General features: G+C 38.6%; 1 protein-coding gene across 1 annotated transcript in view; it reads right to left on the bottom strand.

Moving 5' to 3' along the window:
• LOC111138999 (neuronal PAS domain protein 3) overlaps positions 1 to 18662 on the bottom strand; it is an 847735-nt gene that overhangs the window by 581057 nt on the left and 248016 nt on the right. Inside the window, exons 2-3 of the mRNA XM_022491075.1 lie at positions 10853 to 11097; positions 10691 to 10741 (exon numbers count right to left, since the gene is read on the bottom strand). Coding sequence (XP_022346783.1) covers positions 10691 to 10741; positions 10853 to 11097 — 296 coding nt within the window. The remainder of the gene's footprint in view (positions 1 to 10690; positions 10742 to 10852; positions 11098 to 18662) is intronic.

The following is an 18662-nucleotide window of genomic DNA, read 5'->3' as shown; positions in this document are numbered from 1 at the left end:
GATTGTTCTGCAACTTTGGGAGTTCAGCATCCGTAGAAGAGACAATGAAGGATGCGTTAGGTTGGGCTCAACTAAGAAAACATCGCTGTACTGCTTTACAAAAGGTCCTCTGTATGCCCAGAGTGAGGCTTACCTGCATCTGCATCCTCATTTGCCATCAGAGCTAGCTAGAACATACTGCATTTTACACATTTTGTTATGCCATCTTCATGTCTCTTTTCATAGAAATAGAAAATAGAAAATGATAGCAATTTCGCTTTTATGCTAAAATTCTTGTAAAAACCTGGATACTATTCATCTATTTTTATTGAAGAAAGCCAATATTTTAAAGTATTTATATAAAACCCAAACTGTGTACACAGTCTGTTTTCATCATCAGTGCTGATATTCAACACAGCCTTATTTCCCAAACTGTAAAATTATATATGAGTGATGTGCTTTAATTACAAAACACTACTGAAAAATATGTTTTTAAGTCTCTGTAGTGTGTTGGGAAGTGAGGATGATCAACTCACGAATTTTAATTTCCTCTACTTCTTGGTACAGTAGTATTCACCCTTTGAGCACTCGCTCAACACCCTGTGATTGACAGTCTGAAGGGACAATGGCAGAAGAGTATTTGCTAATGACTATGCTTTAGTACTTAGTAACCTGTTCACTTTAGTAAGTGGTCAAAAGGAGATGCTTCTGTACAGTCTAGTCGTATTTTTCCATTTTAGGAATGTGGTTTTGGAGATAGGTTCAATTCTACCTGCAAATAATGAATTCAGCTTTAAGTCCAATCTTATCCATTCCAATGTTCAGAGTAACATTGGATTTCTTATAGGCAAATCCCAAATATCTTATTTCTAATGATTTCTCTCATGATGGTTATAGCCATACCATACCTTAAGCCCCCAGTTGAATCAGAAAGATACATAATATATTATGTGGGGAAATCAATCCAAACAATTATTTAACTGAACTGGCCAGTTGTTTGATTAGTCAAGTCAAAATGGCCGAACAACAGTCCCATGTAGACAAAGCTTTAATCATGTTTCTTTTTAATAAGATCCTTCATCTATAGAAGACACTGAATAGCCCCAGTTTGATCATTTGCTATATTCCTTTGAGAAACCAGGCCAAAATAATAAGCCAGACCAAGCCAATGACTTAGTAGGACTGTATGCTTAGTTTTCCAGCCATATGCACAATGCAGAGAACCATATATATATATATATATATATATATATATATATATATATATACATACATGTATATGTATGTACATATATATGTATGTACATACGGGCATACTCAGCTGGACCCATATGTATGTATATATGTATGTGTGTGTGTGTGTGTATATATATATATATATATATATATCTCCATGGAAAGAAACCTAGTCAATTATTCACCTCCACACCCTTGGCTGGCATACAATTTAGTTATCCTGGCGATCACAGTAAGTAGATTACATGAACACACATTAGCTCTGAAGATAAAAACAAAAACAGATTTTTCAGAAAGCACATTCCGCACCATATATTTTCATCAATACACTCTTAAAACAAATGCAAGGCTCGACCCCTCACTACTAGTAAAATGCTGCTTACCATGTAGGTTCTTTAAAAAGTCCCTAATTCCCTTCTAGTTCTAAAGCTCTTCACAGGGCTTGGCAAACTATAGCGTGCAGGTGAAATCCAGACTATTGTCTGTCTCTATACAACCCATAAACTAAGAATTTAAGAAGAAAAAAAAGTTTAAATGGTTAAAAAAAACTCTTGAGATTTCATGGTTTGTCCTAATTAGAGAGTTCAACATTCATAAATAAAGTTTTATTGAAATACGAGCATACTCAGCTGGACCCGGACCGTCAGTGGCTGCTCTTGCCCTCTAACAGCGGAGCTGAGTAACAGAGACTCCACGGCCCACAAAGGCTAAAGCATTTACTCTCTGGTCCTTTCCAGAACACATTTCCTGACCCTCGTCCTAGAATCTGCTAACTAGTTTCTGTCTTGGCTTTCTAACTTCCCCTTTTGGGTGATCTTTGGGCAGAGTAGGAAGACTAGACAATTTAACACTAGTTGTAACTTCCAGTGAAGAAAGGGGAGGCAGGGACAATAGCCAGGGTGTACCATTGTGCTCCCGTGACTCCTTATTAACGGGAACAGGTTGTTTATAAATTTTTTAAGAAAACTGTGTAAACAGCTTAATCAATTCTCTTTCTTCCATATCCTAATTGACATTGCAGTTGTCCGTTAATCACATTTCTTAAGTAATACGAACAGTAATGAAGCCCTAGAGAAGGGTGAGCCAAAGAACACTCAACAGGGACCAGGTGAAAAAGCAGGAACCTGGGACAGAACAAGTTTCCATTTGGGAAGCGATCTGTTTTTCTTGTGTTTCTGCTGTTAAAGTACATTATAGTGCTTTAAAAAAAAGAAAAAATAACCTTTTTATTTTAGAATAATTTTAGATAGACAGAACTGTTGCAAAGGTAGGACAGAGAGTTCCAATATGCCCTTCACGCGGGCTCCCCTAATTTCAGCATTTAATGCCTGAAATGATTTTTTTTTTCATTGAATTATGACTCCTTTGTCTTTGACTAGCCCCAAAATCTTTTTGTGAATTAGAACACAGTACCATTGGATCTAAAAAGGGCTGGTCTCTACACATAAACCCTGTATGTGTACTTATGTTCACTTGCAATACAAGTGGGGAAGGGGATGCTTATGGATAGCTGGTGACCTGCGCTGACCTGAGAAAGGAAATGCTCTCTATTATGGAGGAAAAGGTGCTGAATTGGAATTTCAGAGGTCCAAATCCTAGTTCCAAGTCTTCTATTGACTTTATATCACTAAAGTCCTTTCTCCATCAGTTTTCTCAACACAATAGCAGGGGGACTGAAACAGATGATCTGTACAATTTTTAAGCCCCAAATTCTTTTGGCCTTCTTCTCCTGCCCAGACAGACATTTGCTGACATATTATGGACCCAGGAAGGATGTGAAAAGCTGCAGTCAATCAGTATTCAAAGCCACATTCGTTTTACAGGTGGAGGTCACCACATGTTTATTAAGGCACAGCCAAGAGTTATGCACAGTATCTAGAAAGCTGTTTCTGAAAATTAAAGCCACAGTACAATTTCAATCATATAAAGCAGTCAGAGGTGACTCCTTCTTTGCTATCCCCATGAAATATTGTTATCTGCAGAGCCCTGAAACTATATATTGTGCTTTGCAAGAGGTGACAGGGCTAACAAAAACACGTTCAAGAAGTCCAGCCCTAAAGAACAGGGCACATAAACTTCAAAGTCCTAAGTAAGTGAGTACAATGTAGTAGAAAGCAATGCCAGACTAAAACATTACATTACCAAGAACTGGTAGACTTCTTAAAATAAGTTGAATGTGACATGGAATGCAAGGGTGTCCCCTAGGATTTTTGCCAAGAGTAAAAAGCAAATCAAAAACACAAAGTTTTACATTCATATTTTGTCTCTATCATATATTTGGCACTTCGCTTATTTACTTTAAACTTTCGTTGCATGCTGTTTTATTTTCCTTTTTGTATTTATAATGATTTCACGTATGCAAATCTTGACATCAACAGATAAAATCTGTTAAGAGATGGAACTATATCATGTATTTTTTAACCCAAAGCACCAGGGAGACACGATATCTTCCTGTAAAGGGCAATTAAATAGAAGAGAAGGAGAACAGAAATACTAGCAGAATAGGAGATGTTAGAGCACGTGGCTTTTGAAATTACTAAACAACAGCTTTAAAATCCCCAAGGGCCTCAAGAGAAGCTAATTTGAGACAATTAGTGCTATATCCTTTCTAAAAAATTGGGGTTTGAGATTAGAGAGTCAGTAATCACTCAGATCACTTACAAATCACTTACAAAAAGAAAATTCATAGGAGAAACTGAGGACTAGAGAGGACACTCTAACCCAGATCATATTGTTCATCTAATTTTATCAAAAGCTCTCATCTTCCTTCTTTCTTCCTTCCCTCCCTCCCTTCCACTTTTATTTCTCAATAAATGGTAATACTTCCAAAGCCAGGACTATGCCTTATACTTTCTCTATCTGCCCCCAGAACAGCCAACAGAGGACTCGGAGGACCAAGAGAAAATACTCAACTACTGGTTGAATAAACTTGAATTTATACACCCAAGACATGGGTTTCTTGAGACTATGGTTTTAACCGTCAACTCCTTAGCCTGTACATGAGAGAAAAAGGTTGGTGGAAGGCAGCTCATCACGAGGTGGGGGTACCACCCCTCCTAGCTCCTGCTCAATATACTATTTATTTTCCCTTTGGTTTCACACTATTCCCATCATTCTCCCTCCATTTTTCTTCTGCCCTTTCTTTTTTACTCTTTTCTTTCTTCACCCCAGCCTATGACTTTAGACCCACCTGCAGTTCTCAAAAGCGTTTTTTAGCTCAGTATGCCAAGACAGAATATGGTACTATATAATTTAATTTAAAAACATGGTTAAATACTTCCTTTCCTGGGCCCCTTACGTGGAGATATGGACATGGATAAGATTTCCAGACTGTTCCCTCAAATAGTCCACAGTCTAAAGATAGAGATAGGTATAGTAAGAAACGAATTATGGATTGATACTAAAGCAACAAAAGACTCTAACAGTAACCCATAGGAACAAATGATTAATGTTCTGGGGAAGGAGAGAAGATTTACGTAAGGAAGTGACATGTGAGCTGGGTTTTTAAGGAAGAACAAGGATCCAACAAAACCAGAAGGAAAGGGACATTCTGGTTAGTTGATGGGACGTACAAAGGTACAAACATGTGGTGTGAGGTATTCAGTACTGCTAGAGACAAAGAAGATGGCAGCAGATAGAGGGACAGACTAATGAATCTCGATGCAGAATGCAAAAATACCTGTGCACTCTTTCAGCCACATTTCCAAAAGTCTCCACAAAAAACTCTGGAAGAAGTCTTCTGTTTTTGCTCATCCTCCTTACACCTTTGCCTCCACCATGAAAAGAGCCTCTCCCACACCTCTGCTGTCTCCTGACAGGGCAGACCTGAGCTGACCTCTGAAGAAGGAAGCAAGCCCAGCCAGAGCTGTGGCAAGAAGTAAAGCAGCCAGCTCAGCTCAGACTCCATGCGCCCACCCCAGAATGATCCAGAGCAACACGAGGAGTCAAAGCCTTGCAGCATGTGCTGACGTGCTCTGATGGCTCGCTGCCCTGGCAATGGCTGACTAGCTCACAAGAGTATACATGTGTTCTCGGCCATCACGCTCCCAACCAGGCTTCCCCTGAATCAGCATTTGGAGTTGAGGGCAGCTCTGGGTACGCACCAGTGCCAGGCGCACTGAAGGTAATGGTAAACAGCCCAACTCTGACAGGGGCATGAGGTGGAGAACCAGCAGTGCCTTTCCGGGCTTTGTGCCGAAGGTGGAACAGGGTCCCCCTCTGTAGAGAGGGGAGTTTTCCCAAGAAAATGCAGAATTGCACAGAATTACAGTCTCAGAGAAGTACTCAGCCACCGTCAAGTCCACATTTGTCAGAAAGCCCTTCGTGCCCAGGCAAAGGCTCAGAGATGACAATCCTGGGGAACCATGGCAACATAAACAAGGCTTTTCTCTCATGACGTAAATAAAATCAAGTAAAAGGCCAGTTCTTGCATGGACTTCCTTCAAAAGTCCTAAGTTCACCAGAGAGATCTAAAAGGATAACATGTCATTAAAAATGCTTCTTAGGGGCGCCTGGGTGGCTCAGTTGGTTGAGCAACTGCCTTCAGCTCAGGTCATGATCCCGGACTTCCAGGATCGAGTCCCGCATCGGGCTCCCAGCTCCTTGGGGAGTCTGCTTTTCCCTCTGACCTTCTCCTCTCTCATGCTCTCTCTCACTCATTCTCCCTCAAATAAGTAAACAAAATCTTTTTAAAAAAAATGCTTCTTAGAAGCATACCTAAGAAAAGACAATTATATCCCATCATATTTCTGTATGGTAGTAAAATCTGGCACTTGTTACCAAAATAAACAGGAGTGAACATTGGCAGCTCTGCATCTGGATGGCCCTATTTCCACTGGGTGCCACCCCTGACTTTGAAGATTTTATGTATGTATATATGTATTTATTTGAGAGAGAGAGAGAGAGCACAAGTTGGGGGAGGAACAGAGGGAAAGGAAGAAGCCGACTCCATACTGAGCACAGAGCCTGATGCAGGGGCTGATCTCAGGACACTGAGATCATGACCTGAGCTGAAACCAAGATTCGGACACTGAATCGAAAGAGCCACTGAGGTGCCCCATAGTGCCACCCTGACTTCAGACTGGGTTAAGTGAAACCGAAGACTAAAGCAGGGACTTGGGCCCCCAGTCTCCTGAAGGTGGCAGACGCAAGAATAGAAACCAAGTAAGAATCAAGCCAGTCTTTTATCATGCTCTGCTACCCCTGTGGGGAAGCTTTTGTTCAGAACCTAAGGGTTTAGTCTGCGTGCCACCATTTTCCTGAGTAAAAAGAAAGAATAGGACAGGCTGGTGTACACGTCGTGCAGAAATTGCATTTCACATGTTTTTGTTTTGTTTTGTTTTTAATAATGAGGATGAGGACACTTGTCCCCAAGTATGAATGTCAGTGGTTAGAAGTAAATGTGTGTTATCACACTGTAAAATGCCCGAACAGGAACTGGAAGAGCTCTGAGCTGCTCGGACCAAGAAAAACAATGAGGCAGACAGTCTTGGATTCTCTACCTTCTCTGGAAACAGAATCATTTTTATAAAATGTTATCTAAGCTGTGGAACCATGAGTATAGTAATTCGGCATTACTGTAAGATGTCCTGTACCAGTTGCTACACATGAGTGTTTTAAACAGATCCCTTAGACATGATTGCTCAAGTACCAGCCCGGTCTTTGTCTACAGACAGATCATGCATTCCTTAAATAAAGCCCTGCAGGTCTCTCCTCTCAGAAATATCTACCACTTCTGGGGCACCAGGGTGGCTCAGCTGGTTAAGCATCTGCCTTTGGCTCAGGTCATGATCCCAGGGTCCTGGGATCGAGCCCCACATCGGGCGGGCTCCCTGCTCAGGGGAGAGCCTGCTTCTCCCTCTCCTTCTGCCTGCCCCTCTGCCTGCTTGTGGTATCTTTCTGTCAAACAAAAAAATAAAATCTTTAAAAAAAAGTAATAGCTCTCATTAAAAAAACAATAGAAAAGAAATATCTACCACTTCCTTCACAATATGCACCTTACATAGTGAAGGAAAATTCTATGAAAATATTAAAGTTCTTCCCTAATGTGTTCAGTCAATTTTAATCAGTTGTCTTGCAATATTTTTCAACAGATTCTTTCGAAAGGCTAAAAATGTCTTATATTTTACACATCGTAGCATTGTTGCCTGTCACACACGTACACAAATTGTTGTTTAAAAGCTGCGATGTTTAAATTGAAATAAAACTTATGCTTACAGTGGTAAATATCCCTGGATTAATAGAGTTGTAGCAGATATACACCAAAAATTGACTGAAGTCTGTGATATTAAAAAGACAGAAAATTTATCTAGTTTTAGCAAATGTCAAATCAGCAGCTATTGCTTTTAAGATTAATAAAAGATATAATGGTTTCTAGATAGCCTCTAAATAGAGATTACTATGAATGGAGAAGTGATTTACCAACAGTCACCACAATGAGATTTCTTTAAAGGTTACAATCATCAGTTATTTAGCTGAAACACTGCTGAGAATGCCTGGTCATTTCTTGAATAATGCATAATGTTCATTGTAGATTTGATCTGTATTATAACAATACAGATATTTCTAAAATAATGGAAAAAACTATCTGTTACCTTCCAATTGCTTAACATATCATTTCCATGAAGTAATTGACTCAGGACACATTACACACTGTCACCTGAGTGTTCTTTCTGCAAGCATAACTTGTAATAATCTATACACAATGGGCATCACAAAACAAACTCATCAACCTTTATAGACTTTTAAGAAAAGATGTGATGAATCCAGGGCAGAATGAAGGACCTTTCTGAAGCAGTAAATTAAAATGATTAAGTTTCTATATAGTTGTGTGGGACAAATTTAAATTCAAGCTTTGAAATTTAATTATTAACATGAACAATTCATCACATTAAAAAAAAAAAAAAACACTGCCTACATCATGTAAGTACTTTTCATATAAATTTCCAAATGCCTTTAGGTTTATTCAAGAGACTGCTTGAGGAAGCACAAAGTATAATGTCTATCGTTTTATGGTTGGATTATGAACTACACTTCACATGATGCTGCAGGCTATTTATATAAGCTTGTTTATCCACATGAACTTCTTCAAGGGCACAACACTGAAGACCTTAATAAATTAAAATGAATTTCTTTTGATGTTGTTTCATGAATGTTTGATCAGAATGAGTAACAGGTTTGCATTAAAGAATGGGAGGACAGCAATAAAATAGACATAGATTGTACAGCAGAACCGGCTTACAGAAAGTGCCCACGGTATTCCTAGCAACTTTACGGAGAGCCACGGTCAATGGAAGAGAGTCACTGTGCTTACACTTTCACCATCACCCGTTTATAGCAGTGGGAGGACATGTGAATAAAACGGGATGCTCTGCCATCATCTGCATGGAATTTGCAAAATAATCAAATCTAGTATCTCCTTCCAGCCTCCTAAATACCCATCTCAACCTTCCCATTTCTCTCACTGATATCACCATGTCCTTCCATTAGACCAAAATGTCCATGCCAGCAGAGGCCATATTTTATCTTTTGTATCCATTTTTAGCATAAATAGTTACAGAGCCTAACTGATTGAGGTCCATAAAGTAAAAATGATTCATCAGTCCTAGCCAGAAGCTGCGAGAATCCTGACCTGGAACGTTCGGTGAAGGGGATGCAAATCAAGTATCATTTCTAGAAACAATACGATGTGATCGAGCACCAGGCAGAAAGGCAAGACAATGGATTTTCATTTTAAATCTAATACTTGGCTTTAAACGGTTTCTAGATCATTTCCCTCATCTGTAAATGAGGGCATGGTTCTACATGATCTAGAAATTCACATGTGTTAGAGGTCAGGATTCTGAAAGTTAGTAGGGTTGTCACCTCACAGAAGAATGGACAGACCATGGAACCATTTTTCTACTTTGGTAACCACCACTACTTATCAACTGCCAACTCTTTTAAATAAAAAATGGAAATAAAGCATAACTGTATTAAACAGGGTAAGCCAAACCCAGTCCCTCAATCAATGCATTTCCAAGCGAGACCCAAGGATCTATTTTGCACCCTCTGTGACTTCTGACCTGCTTGTTACTCTTACCCTTATCATCTTGTATGGTTTGAAATAAACATGATGACAGTCTACTGAATAAACTCTTACAGATGCAATACTCTTACTAAGATGATACTCACACCTTTAGCTTGGAAAAATCTGCTACAACTTTATCATCTGGAACATACATTACCAACTTGACATCTGTATTTTTAATGGCAGAAGGGTTGTAAAAGGACAGCATCAGTGTGGCTTGGCTTATTCATACATCTGTGAACTATGGCTTGTGGGCCAAGTCTGGCGGCAGCTGCCTGTGTTAAGTATGGTTTTATGGGAACACAGCCACACCCTGTTTTTACATATTGTCCGTGGCTGATTTCATGCTACAACGGCAGCGTCTGAGAGACTCTCAAAGCCTACAACAGTTCTGAGATAACCCATTACAGAAAATGTTTGCCCTGTTCTAGAGGAAAACAACATGTCACAATTTAAATTCTAATTTTGCTTCTCTCCTAAGCCTACGGAACACAGTTTGTAAGTACCCATGTAGAGATATGAACAGATTCACACGTGCATATATATGTGATGACACCCCTTAGCCCTTAATTGTAAATAGTCACTGCTTTTGATCCTTCATTTTAATTTGAATCCTCTAAGAGTTTACAGCTCCCCACCCGAACCCCTTTCTCCAATAGCCAGGAGTACAGGACTTCAACGGTTGTTGTCAAGGTGTAACCACTTAACTAAAGCACCTAAATCCTTTCCCCAGAGTTGCCTACAATTTTGCCAAATGTCCAGCTTCGTGCCCACCAAGAGTCTAGATGCACAAGAAATGAGCAAGTCCCTTAAGTCTAATGCCCCGAATAACACACCCTTAAAGGTAGGAAAATCAATGGTCAATGCCACACACACATCAATAAACACGTGCATGCATATTCATGTGCTAAACATGCTATAAATTATTAGAAGTTTCACTAACAAAAGAAAATACCTCTCTTATGTATCGGAGTGAAGAAAGCCTAAAAGCCTTTATCTAATAGAGTTTTAACAATGACTGCACCAAGGATTTGGAGGACAAATAAATGTTTATATTTAAGCAGTTTTTAGGCAATATGTATAGAGACTTGAAACATTAATAGGTGAATTGTTTATCAGCCAATAAAATCATTACTCAAAATACCCACTACAATTGGAGTCTGCTCTCTTCCTCTCTTTGGTTACTACATACAGGAAATATTAGTTCCACCCTCTAACAAATATTCTCATACTCCACCCATCAACAATAATTTGCATGTATTAGCATAACACAAATTAAACCCAAGAAGCACTTTAATGTAAGTCATCTCATTCTCATTTCTCGGAAACCTTACATAAAGTGATAGAATATTTTAGGCTGACAGACTTTTGGAAAATAAAAAAAGAAATAGAAGAGGTTTATTTCACCTTCACATGGTGTCTTTCTCATGCAGAGCTCAGATTTCCACAATTGTATCCCTTTAAAGGATTTGATATGCAGGAAAAGAAGAAAGGACGATGGTAAACATTTCATCTTAGAGACACCTACAGACCACCATATTCCAGAATAAACGGGGGCTTAAAGCTTACCTTTGACTGATGTGTTAGGTGGAGGGCCTTCCATTCGCAAGTTCCATGGAGGGTCCCCTTGGTTAGCAAAGTCCCTCATTTTCAGATAGCTAATGGTAAGTCGAATGATGGAGGCCTTGTCGAGCTGGCTAGTGATAGCTGCAGGAAGAGGCAACAGCTTGGCCAATTCATAGAACTCAAAATTTTCTTTTCCCCGGCGGGACCGAGCGGCATCTCGGGATTTCTCCTTTCTCAATGCTTGTAAACTGCAATCAAAGGAGTGAAAAAGTGTTCTTTAGAACATGTTCTTCTGACATCAGATAGGAACTGTTTCCTTTTTATTTCCTTTCTTCCCCCTGCAAAACTCTGCCAAAATCTTCTTCCAAACTCTAGGATCACAGTAAAATAAATTCTAGACCACGTCCCCTAAAACCGCAAATTCTACCTCTGACCTTAGATACCACAGACTTACGTGCAATGAATAAAATTAGGTTTTTTCCCTCTATTTGGTCATGCATCAAGACATATTCTGTGCTTCTAAGACCTGAGAGTTACAGGTGAAGTTTGATGTTACCAGCTATAAGCAACTGGAAAGATGAGGCTAGTATTCATATACCTAGTCTCAGGATACTGATTTTGTTCATTTAGCTGTTATCACTATGGAATCTTAAGCTATCAGAAGCACCCATTTTTAAAAATGTATTTCAATTATAATCTTGGGGAACAAAGGGTAAACATCACATTTTAGTTGTTGATTCTGTGAATTGTGTTCATGTGCTTCCAGTCCTCAATAAGGATCACGACCTTTAGTCAGATAAAGAAAACATCCCACTGAAAATGAAGATTTCAACGCAGCTTTATAAATGTGCTGGTAATTGGCTGTTAAGAGAAAACTTTAGTTCTTTACTAATGAATATACATTAGTAGATGGATAGATTCCCTAAGATACTTGAGAATAAAATACATTGCCCAGAAAAGTCAAACTTTAAGATAATATAAATTTAATGTCAAAAGATAAAGCCTTGTGTGGGTTATTAAAATTTATCAATGTTATAGACATATTACTTCACAGAAGATGCAACAGGTGGGATCCAGCATTTTCCTTTAACTATTCATGTGCATTTCTGTTTGAAGTTTGTTCACATTGCTGAGGGCAGAATCTGGCACACCTGAAGTTGTGTTTGAGCATCTGACAGAATTCCACCTATTCTGAATTGTTCTGTTTTATGCCTGACAAGAAATAAAACCCAAATCAGACCCTGATGATAAGTAATTGGCCAATATTTACAGTATCAAGGTGCTATTAAAGTCATTTGTAAGTATCATTGCAAGGAACTCTGAAGGCATTTTAAAATCTTTGAATCTAGCTTTCTGGTTTCCCGTTATAAAATAACAAGAAAGAGAGAAACAAGGAAGGAAGCAAGACCAGAGCAATAGATCAAAATGAGTTCAGCAATATGATTCCAATTTCAGTTAGTATAATATGGACAATAACACTTCATATTACATTATAGCACACCTGATGTTTTTCATGGTAGAAACATTGTATTTATTGCAGATACTTAGAATATCTTATTGAGTATCCACATAATTTAAGTAATGCCATCACACTCCGGTCAAATGCTTGCAAAGCCAATATCCCACCAGTTTCACTCTATTAATAAAATATTCTAGAGACACCTGGGTGGCTCAGTCAGTTAAGTGTCTCCCTTCGGCTCAGGTCATAATCCCAGGGTCCTGGATTGATTCCCACATCAGGCTCCCTGCTCAGCAAGGAGCCTGTTTCTCCCTCTGCCTGAGCCCACCCCCTGCCCCCCACTTGTACTCTCGTGCTCTTTCTGTCTCTCCCTCTCTCTCGTGTGCATCATGTCACTTGATGTCTCAAGTGTTAACCTCAGGCAGAAACATCACTGATTTACATGGAAGAAGCATGGTAATGCCATTAATTACCCCAAATCCTGGCTGACCTTCATGCAATTTTATAAATAGTCAATCCTGACTTGTTGAAAATTTGTAAATAAAGTGAAAGATGCCTTAAAATCTGACAAAGTTTGAGTATAACCAAGATCTAAAGTTATCATCTTAGGATAAAAGAACCATTCATACCCTCCCTTTATATAGTAAAGGCAATCTATCTAACACCATTTAGGTCAGCTGTGCTGAAAGAATGATGGCCTTTGACATGTTTTCTCTACCCCTTGTAGAGTGCGGTGGTTCAAGTTCAGTGCTTCGCTCTCTTTGTGTTCCTGTAATCAAACGGTGCTGCAAAAGGTAGGCTAAATGTACAATTTTCGTTGTTGTTGCTGTTCAGTAAGTGACTATGATGGAGCTCTACAGAAGAGGTAATAAACTCAAGGGCTCCCCAGGTTATGGCAGGGAATGTCAATGAGTGAAGATGCCTGATGGCCACTGTGGGGACCTGAAGGACAGGCAAAGGGACAGCATGCACAGTTCCAGCTGACTGCTGTTCTAGAGGAAAGCATACCTGCTGTTGCCAGATTTCCAGTGTTGCTCTTTCTAGAGAACAAAATCTGAATTTTCATATGCCATTTCCAATTTTATGTTATGTTTTAATTTTATTTTAACTAATTAAAGTTTTAAAAAATAATACAAGCCTAATCAAACATGTCATTTGGTCAATAAATGAGCAGGGATGAATTTTACAGTCAGGTAAGAATTTGGGAGGTCAATTTTGAAGGTAGTTTTACATGGATATTACATGTAACCTTCCCTTGATACATGCAGCCCAAAGAATCTCAAATGGGTTCATTTGTCATCTAATTAATATTACCAACATTCATACTAGGAATTTCTCTGTTCAAATGAAGCAAGTAGAAGATTAGGCCATTATTCTGAAATTTATTTTAATGCATAGGCTTATCAATATTTTGAGGGAAAAAAAAAAAAAAAAAACACTAAGTCTATAGGGAAGGAGGTAAGCAAAGCCCAAGATTACACAGAGCAATTCAATGGGCTCCAAAGGCTAGGTAGAGGAGAAATGGCTTCCTATTTCCACTCCAGGAAGGCAATAACAAGGACACTAATTCCTCTGCATACCTTGCCTAACCAAACTCTTGCCTAACCTAACTCTGACACTTGATTTATCTAGAGTACCCCCAAGTATGGGGCGCCTGGGTGGCTCAGTGGATTAAGTGTCTGCTTTTGGCTCCAGCCATGATCTTGGAGTCCTGGGATCGATCCCCACATCGGGCTCCCTGCTCAGTGGGGCGTCTGCTGCTCTCTCTGCCCCTCACCCCACTCTTGTGTTTTCTCTCTCTCAAAAAAACTTTAAAAATAAATAAACAAACCAACAAACAAACCGCTGGGCAGGACTTACTTCATGTGTTCCTGACCTACCTTCTTGTTGCTTCTTTCCTCTCCACCCCCCAATTTTTTTTTTTTTTAATACTCTAAAACTCTGTGTTACCCGACTGGAGTAATTGTCTTGCCCGTTATCTTATTAATGACGGTTTCCATGACTCCCCCATCACAACATTATACAGACACCACAGCTCAGAAGAGTTTCAGAATAACAGTGCTGTGGCTAAAATAAGCAGTAATTGGCTTTGAGGACAATAGCAATAAAATACAGTCAAAGGATTATAAAGGTTATAGAAAGACTAATAGAAGAGATTAAGCTAAAGACCTTAAGACAATGCCACAGATTGTGGATTAAGCTTAAACCTGTTTTTGCGGAGTAGAGCCCAGTTGTAATTAATACTCAAATTGAATTAAGGACTACATTAAAACTTAAAATAAACGGTGTATTTGTCCATTCTGTCCTAAACCAAAAATCATCACTGTATTTGGAGAATACCAAAGAAAGAATGGAATGGTTGTACATGAATAAAATGATAAGTGCTGGGGTGCTTGGGTGGCTCAGCTGGTTAAGTGTCTTACTCTTGGTTTTGGCTCAGATCATGATCTCATCAGACTTTTGAGAGGGAACCCTGGGACCCACTCCTGCTCCTCATGGAGTCTGCTTGAGATTCTCCCTCTGTGCCTTCCCTCATTTGCACACACGCACTCTCTCTCTCTCTAAAATAAATAAAAGTATTTTTTAAAAGTCTTATGGTGTTGCTCTCTGCCACATAAAAAGTGATTAACTCTCAGATCAACAATAAGTTACTCCCGGGGTCCAAACTCTCCACTGCTCTGATGTTCATCCACCTAGTCTTTGGATAACTACAAAAAAGAGACTCTTCCTTACTCTTTGGCAGATCAAAATTTCAAATGTCTGATGACAGTATTTTCGTCCTCATCAGTAGTTACCACAACCAACAAAACAACAAAGTCAACAATCTTAAAAGACACACACACATGTATTTTCAATTTATCTATTTAGAAATAAATCTAGAAGTCATATGTAAAATTATGTATATATTTTGGGGAAGATAGTAAACAATTTTCAGAATCTCCAAAGGGCTTCTTCACAAACAAAAGGTTAATGATCTAATATCTAGAATTTCCTCTCATAAAACTTAAAAAGTTGGTTCTCTGACACTTCATCATTAATGTCACCATAATTAACTCTCCTTAACAACCATCCCTGGTTAAAATAACATTAATGTATGTTTCTGCTTAACACCTGGCAACAAATTTTTACATGTTTCTGAAGTTATACCTTTAAGCATAGATAATAAGTAATCAAAGAAATTACTAGTAATGAAGATTTAGGTGACAACCCTTATTAAAAGTAATTTTTTTATTAATTGAAAGGATTTCAGTTTTTTTTCTTTTAAGATTTTTATTCATTTATTTGTTAGAAAGAGAGAACACAAGCAGGGGTAGCAGCAGGGAGAGAGAAGCAGGCTCCCTGCTGAGCAATAGTCCAATGAGGGACTCGATTTCAGGACCCTAGGATCATGACCTGGGCAGACACTTAATGAAATGAGACACGCAGGTGTCCCTGAATGTAATTCTTTTAATCCTGTCATATATTTTAACTTCCTTGGCAAGTTACGTGTTTTGTGGAAAGAGTCCTGATGAAGGAATTATAAAATCCACGCTGGTCATTCATAGGCATGCCGCAGGCATAACAAATTTCATCCTCAATTTTATCATCTTACAATATGAGGATGGTAAACAACTCTCCTGGGACCAATACAATGACTCATATGATAATTTCCATGTAGTATATGGTAAATATGAAACTTCTAAAACAATTCTAGATTTTAAAAATTAAGTTTGTAAACTCTAAATGCGGTAGACTCCACTTTAGAGTTTTACAACAAAGAAAATTTTTAAGAAGTTAAAAACATTTAGGAATGTTGAAAATAGTCAATCCATCCTTAAACTTCTTGGAAGCCACAGGGGTTAGTAGCGTGGGTTCTGCAGCCAGACTGTGGGTATTCACACCATCATACTATCTTGGCAACCTTATCTAGGTCTCTCAACCTCTTTCAGCCTCGATTTCCTCATCTGGAAAATGGACATGATTATATTCCTACTTCATAGTACCTGTGAGTAATTGAGCTAAGACATGTAAAGTGAAAAATGCCTGTCATATGGTAAACAGTATCTAAGTAATAACTACAATTATAATAATTATAAAACCTCTTTGGGAGGAAAAAGCCCAATTGTCTGAATCCTAATGCCATATCTGATTACCACCCTTTTTCTCCATAATTCTTGGAAATTTTATTTGGCCAATCTTTTTTTATACCATCTTTTTTCCCCCCCGAGTCTAGGTACAGCATCTATAATATGCTTCCTTCATTCATACTCTCAAACTCCCTTCTCCATTGCCAATTATGACCTTCATTTTGGTAAATTTAATTTCCCATGTAGTGACATGTAGATGTCTAACCAAGGGGAATAAAATCAAAGACCCAAATTTAACTTGGTGACAACCTTCAGACTGCGTATTTATTAAAATCCTTTCTTGTTCTCTCAAATCATGATTATCACTTAAGTTCTCTTTGATGCCTCTCTCACATGTCTTCATTAGCAGAGGGTAGAGGTTAAATGCTATGGGTTGTGGAGACACATCTGTATCTGATTCCTGGTTCTAGAACTTAACTGATTATATAGACTTGAGCAATTTATTTAACTTTCTGCCTCAGTTTCTTTCATCTGTGAAATGGGATGATAATACTATCTGTATCAAAAGGTTCTTGTTGAGACAGAAAACAACAAATATTGGAGAGGATGTGGAGAAAGGAGAGCCTTCTTATACTGTTGGTGGGAATTCAAATTGGTATAGCCCCTTGGAAAACAGTATAGATTCTTCAATAAATTAAAAATAGAGCTACCCTATGACCTGGCAATTGCACTATTAGGTATTTACCCCAAAGATACAGATGTAGTGAAAAGAAGGGCCATATGTGCCCCAATGTTCATAGCAGCAGTGACCACAATAGCCAAACTGTGGAAAGAGCTGAGATGCCCTTCAACTGATGAATGGATAAAGATGTGGTCCATATGCACAATGGAATATTACTCAACCATCAGAAAGGATGGAAAGCTTTTGCATCAACATGGATGGGACTGGGGAGATTATGCTAAGTGAAATAAGTCAAGCAGAGAAAGTCAATTATCACATGGTTTCACTTACTTGTGGAACATAAGGAATAACATGGAGGACATGGGAAGAAGGAAAGGAAAAGTGAATGGGAGGAAATCAGAGGGGGAGATGAATCATGACAGATTGTGGACTCCAAGAAACAAACTGAGGGTTTTAAAGGGAAGGGGAGTGGAAGGATGGGTGAGCCTGGTGATGGGTATTAAGGAGGGCACGTTTTGCATGGGGCACTGGTGTTATATGTAAACAATGAATCTTGGAACATTACAGCAAAAACTAATGGTGTATTGTATGGTGACTAACATAACACACACACACACACACACACACACACACAAATAATACAAAAGGTTGTTGGGCATCTGAGTGGCTCAATCATTAAACATCTGCCTTCAGCTCAGGTTATGATCCCAGGGTCCTGGGATAGAGCCCCACTCAGGCTCCTGCTCAGCAGGAAGCCACTCCTCCTTCTCCTGCTCCCCCTGCTTGTGTTCCTGCTCTCACTATCTCTCTGTCAAATAAATAAATAAAACCTTTTAAAAAAAGGTTCTTGTTGAAATTAAATGCGTTAATTCTTATAAAATATTTCAATGATTCCTGACATACAGTAATGCTATATAACATATATTAAATGAAAACCTAAACTAGTTTCACACTGATTGTTCTATGGTTTGAAGTCCACAATACTCATTTAAGAAATACACACTGTTCTCACCAGTATGATTTCTAGTCACTGTTTCTGTCAGATCACATTGCATACTTAAAGCAAAATAAACTTTACTGCAAAGATACTGATTTTTCATTAGAGTCTTCCTTATGCCTAGAGTCTGTTGTATACTACAGATATATTTAATGAGTTTTCAAATAAAACATATTCCATTAACAAATGATTCAAGATTCATAAATCAATGATTTTCTTACTAGGAGTAATAAGTGACCATTTTTTATTTCACTAAAGTAGAAAAAAATTTCATTCAATTACAAGGCAAGCAACTGTGTGTATGTATGTATGTGTGTGTGTGTGTGTGTATGTGTGTGTATGAACATCCGAACACTTGTTAAGGGAATGAATTACTCAGGAGAACTGTGAAAACTTCTGTAAAAAAAACTTCATAATTGTAATGAAAATTATTTGGCCGAATCATCTTATGAGTACTCCTGGCAGAAAGGTGATCTTTCAAAACCTCACAAAAATAGAAATTCTCCTTGATGTCTGACAAAACCCCAAATCCAGGACCATGGAGAGCTCACCCACACTGCCTGGGAAATGGGCGATGGCAGCACTTGGGGCTTTAGCTTTGGTGAAGG

Source organism: Enhydra lutris, unplaced genomic scaffold, assembly GCF_002288905.1.
Source record: "Enhydra lutris kenyoni isolate GAN:26980312 unplaced genomic scaffold, ASM228890v2 scaffoldscaffold4, whole genome shotgun sequence".
In the NCBI taxonomy this organism is placed as follows: domain Eukaryota; kingdom Metazoa; phylum Chordata; class Mammalia; order Carnivora; family Mustelidae; genus Enhydra; species Enhydra lutris.
The sequence above is the reverse complement of the archived record's forward strand: the minus strand, read 5'-3'. Positions and strand labels throughout refer to the sequence as shown.